Source organism: Neolamprologus multifasciatus, chromosome 6 (genome assembly GCF_963576455.1).
Source record: "Neolamprologus multifasciatus chromosome 6, fNeoMul1.2, whole genome shotgun sequence".
Taxonomy (NCBI): Eukaryota; Metazoa; Chordata; class Actinopteri; order Cichliformes; family Cichlidae; genus Neolamprologus; species Neolamprologus multifasciatus.
The window spans coordinates 4,957,975-4,968,811 of NC_140444.1; the positions used below are offsets into that span (position 1 = coordinate 4,957,975).

The window sequence follows — 10,837 nt, forward strand, 5'->3', positions numbered from 1 at the left end:
TCCATGTAAATAAAAGTGAAAATCATCAAAAAAAAAAAATCGCACTCTTTGGACTTCAGGTTTAAAAGTAGTTGAGAGAGTTCAGAATGAATGTGGGGCCCCTTCTAGATTTTTTTGTGTGTGTTGTAGGAAAACACATTGATGGAAAATATTGAGGATTAACTCGTGAGCCGACTGTGCTGAAATGCAGCGATTTCTTCGTAACATGAAACAGGATGGCTCTTCTCAAACAGCTTTGGGTAAAAATGTGCAGGAAAAATTAAAGCATGTAAACCTGCTTCAGCAGAATCATATAATAAAATGATAATGCTAAAAATGAGCCTAACGGGAGCCTCCTTAAATCTGCTGCATGCGTAGTGTCGAGTATAGCTTTCAGTACAGGAAGTGTTGGACGGCAGAGACGGATGTTTCAGCCTCGCAAACGACACGCCTGAAAATAAAAACTCTTTCTAATGAGCGCGCCGTTGAGTGTGCGCCAACCTGTTGATCGTGTGTTTTTAATTGTTGTGCTAGGGCTTTGGTTTCTGTTTGCGAAGTTGCAATGGCACAGCTGGGGACGTTTAACTTTGCACCTTTATGGCATCTTGTCGTCGCTCCGAGCTGCCGTTTGCCCACTCTCAGCTGTGAGCAAGTGGTTGTGATGCAGAAAGAGGATTGCATCCAAACTTTCTGGAGGAATATTTGATCTCTTTCTGTACGTGGCTCCTCCTCCTTCCTCCGCAAAGTTCTGCGCGGCGTTTCCCACCACCGCGGGGGCAGCCAGGTAGGCTCGTGCCACTGTGGCCAGCAGTGGGAACTGCACCGCCTTCGTCCTCCACCACTGCAGGGGCTCCACGCCCAACGAGGCCCCTTTGTCAGCTCTGAAGACGGACATCTCCATATCGATAGACTCCTCCACAGAGCTCTGTCTGCTCCTGGGGGCGGAGCAGAACAGGTCTCCCAGCAGGAACTCCATACCCGACAGCCCACCCTGAGAGCCCGGGTCTCCTGGCTCGCTGTCCTCCACGTCGCTCTCATCGTCTTCATCGAAAAGCTCTCTGAAGTTGATGGGGCGGGACTCTTTGAGGCGTTTACTCCTGCGCAAGAAGTCACTCTCTGACTCTGGTGACCCGGGGGAGGGGCTTCTCTTCCTCTCGCTGTTCTTCTTACCTCGACTCCGCTTCTTGTCCTCCTTTGCGATCCTCACGGCCTCTTTCTTCAGCCAATCAAAAGTCTCCGTCCGCTCCTAGAAAACACCAGAAACCACAAATTTAAAAAAAAACAAGAATGTAAACCTCTCTGTCGTATCAGAAACTTAACATCATAATGTTTTAACTGAAAATGTGTTGTGTTAGAGATAAACCGTGACTCCACCCTGAAACTCTAGCTATCCAACTCCAAATCCAAAGAAGTGAAAGACCTTTGTGTGGACAGATTTGTTTGCTTCCACTTTTTTATTTTATTTTTTTATCTTTAACTTTTTGGTAAATCCTGTTTATTAAAGTCAATTTAATAATAAAAGGAAAACATGTTAGACGTAAAAACAAATTGGAAGTTGGCGGTCGATACACTGCTATACAGCGTGCCTGCTAAATGTCTCATTGAATATCAAAATCAGCTATTCTTAATATGATTTATAGAGAGTGCTATAGCTGATTTAAGGCACTCTTTTCCCTGCGTGCCTGCTTTCCGACTCACCTTCTCCTCCATGAAGCCCAGTCCGTGGAACTGGGGGTCGAGGGAGCACGCCACGCTCAGGACTCTGTTCACAGCAGCGTTGTCATAACAGCGCGCCAAGCTCCGCCTCATCATCCTCTTTACCTCCTTTAAGATGGACGACGAATCGCACGGCCGGGACACGAGGTGCCGTGACAGCAAGCCGGTGAGGATGGGTTTGACGAGGGACAGTCGGGGAAACGCCTCCTTGGCGAGAGTCCGGCACGCCACGTCCAGAGGTTTGAGGACTGAGCAGAGCTCCTCCAGAACCTTCCATTCAGAGCGCAAAGACGTTACACCTGCAGAGGATGTGTTGGAGGTGGAATTGGCGTGGGAGCTGCCACTTGAACTGGACTCTGAAGCACACTCCTCTTTGGACAAACCCTCGCCTTTTATCTCTTTAATCACACAGCAAAAGAGGCTTTTGTGTCTGATGAGCATGCTCAGTAAAGTGTAAAGGTTATTCCAGGTTGGCTGGCTGTGTGCCCACGACCCAAGTCTGGCACGCTCCTGTTTCGTCAGACTTTTGAGGAGGTTCTGGGTTTGAGGCTGGTATGAGCATTTATTCTGAGCAACTGGTAAGAACAGGGTGGAGAGAAAACTCTGGAACTGGCTGAGAGTTTTGGAGATGACGGGATGTGACATCACTTCCTCCACACAGTCTTGCACGGCTCTGAAAAAACAAGGAACAGACGGAAGTCCTTCACTACTGTCAGCGTGCTCCGGCTCCCCGGGCGACACAGAGTCTTCCCTCTCTAGGAACGTTGTTGAGTTCGGGTGGGAGGCGCTTCCTGCAACCTCTGCCCCCTTCTTGCTCTTTACTGGCTGTGTCCTCATCTTGTTCCTTATCTCACCTCCCAGCAACATCAGATTAGGCTGGGAGATTCCCCACTCGTGCGCCATCGCCTTCACCTGGGCCTCCACCGTTCGGACGGCGTGCTCTTCCCCCCCACTCTCTGTCAGCCGCTGGGTCGCCAAAGCAACGTTCTGAAAGCTAAAGCTACTGTCTACGTAGTGCGCCCAGAGCGTGAGGTACCTCTCAGTGTTTCCCTGCCAGTTGTGGAGCCAAACCTCTACGCTCAACGTCACAAAGTAAGGAACTTCCTTCTGACTGCTGGAAGCTCGCCCACGCCTCCTGTGCTCGAACTCAATGGGAGCAGTGTAGTCCCTAACCTCCTCGCTCTCTCCGCTCTCACTTTTCCTCCTGAGCAGCCGAGCCAGGCTCGCCTTGCCTCGGGCGTGGTGGTCCGTCAGCAGACTCTCGAGCTGACAGGACAACGGCAGCTCCTTGTAATTAGGCAGCAGCGCGAGAATCAGCTTTCTGAAGCCTTCGCCTTCCACGAGAGACGGCGGCTGGAGGTCCACGATGAGAAAGTTGGCGATAGCATCGGTCACTTGAGTGGACGCAACCAAGGGGAGAGTGCTGATGAGACCGCTGGTAAGTGTGAGCGGCTGAGAGCGTTGTTGACCTGTTTTTGTGAAAAAGCAGCATTTAAATAGGAAATTAAAACAGAATTAAATTCCTTTCTGTTCTATAACAAACAAGAGTTAAGTAACTGAAACGGCATATTTGATAAAAGCAACAGTTTTCTAACTCACAGATTTTGCACGATAACAAAATACGTTGAGGAAAATGATCTTTTCTATGAGTCCCACTGATTTAGGTGGGATCAAGTCAAAGTGTGGTCAAAATACAATCCCTACAAAATAGATAAGGACATGATTTAATGCACCCATTCATCTGTTCAACATGATGAATCCCCATGACGTTTATTAATGAAATTTCCCCCAGAGATTCTGCATCACTTACTCTTTCTTTTAACCTAATAACGTCTGGCACTGTGCATTGCAAACAGGAAGTAGAGAGTTACCCAGTGTGAGACTCCGGTCCTTCTCTTTCAGCTTGAAGTGGTGTTTGTTGGTCAGGTGGTTTTGGAGATCCGGCACTCCTCCCGCACAGCTCACGTGCTCCATGCACAGCTTGCACACAGCGGTGTTTCGGTCCAGAGGCCGACCGGTGGGGTCGGGCTCGAGTCCAAAGAAGTACCACGGGCTGTTCTGGATGGCGTTGGGGTTGCTCAGCAGTTTCTCAGTTCCGGGCAGAAAATCGTACTTTTCTATCGTGTGAGGAGACGGGAAGGAGATGACGGAGGTGGAGACGAAGGAGGAGCCGGTGATCATGCTGCCTGGGTCGCTGACGGCATCTGAGCTCGACATCGTCGTCACGTCGCTTATGACGGGCATGGGGCTCTGCGATTGGCTGTGATCTGACCAAAAGGAAGTGCTGCTCGGCTCCGGGAGGGTGACCAACTGAATGTCCTGCAGGAGGCGCAGAGCCGTCTCCTTGTCTCCAACTTCACATTTCACGTTGTCACCTGTGCATCACCCACAAAGACAAAGGTATCAGGCACCTTTACAGAGCTACCTCTCAGTCTGCACTGCAGTAAAAACTGGGACAGAGCTCACCCATCCCCAGGCCCAGAAGGGTGGCATAATCCTTGCCGATCCAGACCCGGAGCTCTGCTCCCTCCGAGATGGGCTGGGAAACCCTGTAGTAGATACGACGGTAAAACTGGAAAACGTCCAGGTTGTGCTCTTCCTCACTGCTGGTATATCTGACATACCTGAAACACACAACAAATGCGTGAAGTCTGCAACTACATCAGAAGATAAAAATAAGCAAAAGGAACCATAAAAACGGCCCACCTCATCCAGTTAGATTTGTTTTCATCAGAAGCATCCACGTAGACAAAAGCAGCATCGTCTCTGATCTAAAAACACAAAAAGCCCATCTTTGTGTTAACATATGGCCAATAGGAAACAACCCAAAGATTAAACTTTTAAAGCACAAAAAAGGATTCTTTACACACAGCTTTTGTCATTGTTGTTGGGTTTCTTTCCAGTCATTCTGCTACAAGAACAACTTCTATCAAAATAAAATTATATCTTGTAATTCTTTATTTAAAGACAACCAGAGATGGGCAGTAACGCGTTACTGTAATCCGATTACTTTTTTCAAGTAACGAGTAAAGTAAGGGATTACTATTGCAAAAACGGTAATTAGATTACAGTTACTTTCCCGTAGGAACGCTGCGTTACTGCGTTACTAAAACCGTGATTTTTTTGCGAGACTGTCTCATGACAGTGACGTAAGCAAGTGCGATGTTCGTGCCAACAGCTGTGTGCAGATCAACAATGGATAATATATCGAGTGCGGGAGAGAGTATGAGCGTGCAGCGTTTAAAGCGTGGAAGTACTGACCTTACTTTGAGTTTGATTCCATAAAAAGTGACAAAAACATTAGTGTCCGTTGTGCGTGAGAAGAAAACTTCTTTTTACAGCGAAAAAAACCCCTAAACTTCCAAGCAAGCACCGAGTAGCTACGACGTAATGGGAAACTCACAGAGAAACTCGCGGATTCTTCCACTGACCGCTGCGGCACACCTTAACCAGGGTAACCCTCCGCCTACCCACTCCTGCTTTACAGGTGAAAATAGAGCAACAGAACCGCTAGTCTTTGACTTTATTTATTTTCTGCTGTGTTTTACTTGCATCTATTTGAAAGACTGAGTGTAAACACACAAAAAAAAAAAATTTTATGTGCTGGAATGTGCAGAAAATAGGTTTAAATGTTAAACTAATTTCTTCCAGTCAGAGAATGTTGCATATAATTAAATTTTTGCTTGATGCATAAAGTTAAAAGATTAAAACTAATAAAACAAGTTAAAAAAAAAGATACTTTTTCATTTGATTACATTTTGTATGATGGATTATGTAGAAAAAGTAGAATTGGGCTGAAAAATCTATCGCTTTATCACCTATTCAGGTTGTAAATCGTGTTTTTAAAAAGTAACTAAGTAACTAAGTAATTAATTACTTTTGAAATAAGTAGTCAGTAAAGTAACGGGATTACTTTTTTGGGGAATCAGTAATCAGTAACTAATTACTGATTACTTTTTTCAAGTAACTTGACCAACACTGAAGACAACAAAATATTTGCTTTATTTAAAGCAAAATACTTTGCTTTCCCTCTCAGTTTTCAGACTGCAACAGACTGATACGGGGTCCAATTCGCTGGTCAATTTCCCATTTTACTTCCTGTTATGTAATTTACAGAAACCATTGTTGATTAAGAGCTGAGGCTATGCTGGAATCTGTCCATACGGCCTCTTAAATCAACACGGCTTATAATTTATAACAAAAAAACTAAACATCCAAAAACTGTCTACACGATGCTGTGTGAACAAAAGCGATCGTTCATTTTACTCACAGCCCAGGCATATTTGAGGTTGGCCGGCATCTGTCCCTTGCACACTTCTCCTACAAAGGGTCCAAACATGACACCCTGCTGAAGGTGGCACTTGGCGTACACCTTCATCTCCCCAATCTGCTCCTCGCCCAAAGATCCAGATAGTCCAGACCCGAGGTCTCCACAGAGGCACAAGCAGGAAGGCAGAGACAGCGCCGCCCGGGAGGGGCCGCTGTGGAGCCACGGGTCTCCGGGCGGCAACACCGCATCTGGGACATAGTTCTGGTTGGAAGTAGGCTGGAGCGAGGGAACATCCTCAAAGAACTCTTCATTGTTGAGATCCAAACCTGGAAAAAGAATATAATAGAGAAATAATGAAATAACAGAGATATTACTGAAAATTCAGGGCAGGGATTCATCTTCACGGAGCATAGTTCCACTTTCTCGGGTCGTTTTAAGCAGCAGAATTCAGAAAGACAGGAAGCTGCTGTTACAGATGAGGGGAATAACACAATACAGACAAACTTTAATGTCTGTATCACAGGCAGCCACCAGTGCTAGCCCGCGGTCTCCTAGCAGATGCACATATGATATGTTTACTGTACAAATTTGAAAAGAAAAGGTGATTTTCAGAAACGTTGACCTCTGACCTTCAAGTCAAAGTCGCTGGGATTTGAACTCGATATTTAATAGATGCACCCATGGTATCAATTTGAAAGTTTTACCTCATTCTCGAGTTATCGTATTGTCCGAACCACCCGCCCGCCCACCGGGGTGACAGCAACACTCCCAGCCACCAGGAAGAACAGTCACCATTAAATCTGTGTTCAGTACGTGAAGTGACATCTTACCAATAATTTTGCAGATCAGCTCTACTTTTATTTAATCTTTCCCCCTCCTTTTAATCACTTTTCATTTTGTTCTCTTTATTTGGATTTGATGATCTTCAGTCAGATCACACTGAGTGTTTTTTTGTCATCTTTTCCCACCAGCCCATCCTGAAGCCTGCAGAGTGAAATAAGCCTGTAAAGGCACTAAAAAAAGAAATGCTGTCACCGGTGGCTCTTGCAGCATCAGGGTCGATCATAGCAGAAGCTTTAAGTTTAACTTTCGAGGTGGTGTCTACTCAAACTATCATCACTGAAATAATGAAGCCACTGCACCGCTGCTGCAAAGACAGCGTGCTCACATGGACTTCTGACAGCAGTACCCACCTGTCAGGCCCTGAATCGCTCTGTGGTAATATCACGCTCTGCTGCTCACGGCTGCTGAGGAATGGGGTCAGGTGACTTAATAAAATTGTATTTGAGTGATTCCCCAAACCTCGGCGTATCTGTGCACGCTGTGAGCCCGGGGCCACGCAGATAGTGGACAGTGTGACCGCAGTGTGATCGATTCTGGCTCGCATGATTGATGTTCACACGTGTAGGCCAACACTGAGCCCATATAATTACGTCCTGCAGGGAGAGTCTAGCCATAACCTCTGAGCTGATTAACTCTGAGACGGGATGCTCAGAGTTTCCAGTTGCACAACAGCTGATCGCAGTTCAATACGCTCTGCGCGTGCTCACCCTGAGTTATGAAAGAAAGCCATCATCAGTTGGTAAAGCAACAAGAAAATGAAGAACAGAGCCTCAATTTTAATCTGACAGAGCAAGGATTACGAACAGGACCAGGACAGTTATCTTCAAAAACATGAGAGGCGAAGAGACTCCTTTTAGTCTGTGTTATCCAACAAGTTGTCTTTTACCTAGATCGTTTTTTTAAATAGATAAAACTGACAGGGGCAAAATACAGGTAAAGCTGAAGATAACATGTGGATCACAGACACAGTTTAGTCATGCACCTCCAAAGCACTCTGCAACAGTCTTGAGCCATCAGTTTTTATATTGTGCTTCAAAGGAGGCAGATTGTGTAGTGAGTTACACATTCATCTATCAAGCAAGAGATCCCTGGTTTGAGCACAGGTGGAGACACAAATCCCTTTGGGGTTGCATCTGGCATCAAAATCTGCAAACTCGAATACTCAGAGCTACATGCTGTGTCAGTAAGAGGGCAGCTGAAAGGAGCGTTTGGCCTAAAAGAAAAAGGTCTGATGAAGTGATGAAACCAAGTTATAAAAAGTTTGGATCAAATGTTTTCCAATATGTACAGAGGAGGTAAACACAGTGGAGGCTCTATCATGGCTCGGGGCTGCATTTCACCCGGTGATGTCATAAAAGTACAATTGGATTTTGATCCATCATGCAAAACCATCTAAAAAGCATCTGAAGAATAAAGCTGCTGTCAGTGATTCCCAAACAAAGTGCTGTAAAAGTATATCTGGATAGAAAAGAACATAGTGGAACACCTCACCACAGCCTGAACCTTAGCATTACTGAAACAGTGAGAGAGGGGTCTATTTTTATTTGTATTGTTTCCTCATATGGGAGGTTTTTTGTTGCTTAACACCTTTTAGAAAAATTGCTTGTGGGCAGTGGGAGTTACACGGAACACAAACGCAGTCTTTCTCAACGTGCATGAAACAGTGGTTATGGATACAAGCGGTTTATACCATGGCATCAACTGCGCATGTGTGACTGATAGCTATTCGTCATTTATTGCAGGACTTCCTGATGTAAAAACACACCGCTGTGCATAGAGTACGGCACAGTTTATTCGGCGCGTACGGTATAAAAAATGCGCATTATCTAAGCAAAGTATCATCCGGGTGATGATCGATCTGTTGTTTAGAAAAGCTACCAGATTGTGAGTGTGCACAGGCGCAGTACTAAACACACCCGGTTTGCACGTTAACTGTAAAAAAGCTGCACAGTAAAGCAGCGTCGGGGCTCTGGGACTATTTTGTTGTCACAGTACTAAAATGCAACTTTCAAGCAACCCCAGGTGAGCCATGTGAGCAGCCATGTCTGATCGGCTTTGCTGGGCTGGAGGCATGCAGGGTTCAGACATGTGAGAAAATAAGTTAATGCATACTTTAAAATTCCACAAGTTTTCAATTAAGAAATTATTTTAGGTTTAAAAAAAATCACCTTGAGTGTCAAGTAAAGCTCCCGAGGTCGCGGAGGAAATGGTCTCAAAGAAATCAGCACGATGTCGCCTCTTCAGGTGGCTTCTTAAATTAGTAGTGTTTCCACCTTTTGCCAGCACTATTTTTCGGCACAGGCGACAAACGGCCTCGCCGGTGTTTAAAGGTCGCCCCTTTTCATCCGCCTTTAAGCCAAAATACAGCCACACGATGGACTTGCTTCTGGGTTTACTGATAAGATCCATGTTTCTGTAGCTCTGCAGCCCCGCTACCAGATCTGCGATGCATAGACAGGAAAACTACACCACCAGATTACATGCAACGCTCTTGTACTGCACAGATTCAGGTCAATGACGGCGAAAACTTTCTTTCTAAAAGTAAAAGCAGCAGATACCAATCAATATCTAAAAAGTTCCTGACTGCAGGCGTGTGTACGACACGTTTTTGTTTTTTTTAAATAAATCACTTCCCTTCAAAGATGTGAAAAAAAATCTCACAGCTCTCAGTTTGGTTTTAAAATGAGAAACCGGCCAAAGAGCGTCCACAGCTTTTGTTTAAACACACAGAACTGCAGCCAGGGGGACCGCATGGCCTTCTACCTGCTCTATTTCTAGGCTTTTTACGTCTTTCTCTGTAGACTGACGACAGCACACTGCGACGGCCGAGTGTTGCCACATCTTGTTCTCAACACGCCGGCAAAAAACACCGACTGCTTATAAAGATAAACACAGTCTGATCCACAAACTTCGGAAAAGATAAGGAGAAAAACAGCTATCAAAGCCAGCGTAAAGGTAAAAGTGTGTGTGCGTGCGTGTGTAAAGCGGGCAGCTGCACAAGGGTACCAAAAACCCAGGAGTCCTGAGGACCAGTGCTGCAGACATGGGCTATGCTTGACCTGATGCTGTCCTGCTACAGGATTTCTTTTTTACCTGATATTGCCATTGCATGCTACAAATTATCAAATGATTGACACACATAAAAAATAGAACTATCCATGTAATTTTATTTCATGTATTATATTAGTACTTGTTAGATTCTGGAGCTTCTGATAAAAGGTAGACGTTTTATTTATATAGTGCCACAACAACAACAGTTGCCTCGTATGGTTAAGACCCTATAATAATACAGAGAAACCCCAACAATCAGACGACATATGAGCAAGCACTTTGACGACAGTAGGTAGGAAAAACTCCCTTTAGACAGGAAGAAACGTCCAGCAGAACCAGGCTCAGGGAGGGCCAGTCATCTGGTTGGGGCTGAGGGGAGGGAGACAGGACAAAAAAACATGCTTTGGAAGAGAGCCAAAGATCAATAATAACTCATAATTATGTGGAGAGTGGTGTATAAACACACGGTGAGAGTAAAATATTTTTTTTAATGGTTTGTGCAGAAGAGAAAAAAACTGAAATATGCACAAAGTTTACAGAAAAAACAAAGTTTTTCGCAAGATATTTCCTCTCATGCTATATTATGATGATGATGATGATGGTAGGAAGCACCATCACCTTGGTTCAAAATCGGCTATAAAGTGCTCAGCTAGGGTGAGATCTGGCGAAAGCTGCAGCATATGATTGACGGGTTGAAATAAAAACTGTTGTAGCTCACCAATGCCTTTATTGAAACCAGCTTTCTCTTGATTGGCTGATTTGAAAGCGGGTGGGTGGGGTTTCCTGACATGACTGTATTAGGAATATTGACTGTCCTTGTCATCACACAGAGCTGGGAATAGAAAAACCCACAGAAAACAAGCACTTTGACAGGTTTGAAGCCTTGTGGATTACAAGGGTCAGCTACACTTTTTTCAATATGAATACCCATCATGACAACAGATCTATTTATCATCCATCCATCTATTTTCTTCCTCT

At 45.1% G+C, this 10,837-nt stretch overlaps 1 protein-coding gene across 1 annotated transcript in view; it reads right to left on the reverse strand.

The window, feature by feature from the left end:
- Window positions 1-9,615, reverse strand: part of LOC146516217 (uncharacterized) — a 9,888-nt gene extending 273 nt beyond the window's left edge. The window contains exons 1-7 of the mRNA XM_085163882.1: window positions 8,977-9,615; window positions 5,966-6,291; window positions 4,402-4,466; window positions 4,162-4,319; window positions 3,567-4,070; window positions 1,678-3,164; window positions 1-1,225 (exon numbers count right to left, since the gene is read on the reverse strand). The exon at window positions 1-1,225 is cut by the window's left edge and continues 273 nt beyond it. Coding sequence (XP_085020008.1) covers window positions 575-1,225; window positions 1,678-3,164; window positions 3,567-4,070; window positions 4,162-4,319; window positions 4,402-4,466; window positions 5,966-6,291; window positions 8,977-9,217 — 3,432 coding nt within the window. The 5' untranslated portion in view covers window positions 9,218-9,615 and the 3' untranslated portion in view covers window positions 1-574. The remainder of the gene's footprint in view (window positions 1,226-1,677; window positions 3,165-3,566; window positions 4,071-4,161; window positions 4,320-4,401; window positions 4,467-5,965; window positions 6,292-8,976) is intronic.
- Window positions 9,616-10,837: the final 1,222 nt, after the last annotated feature.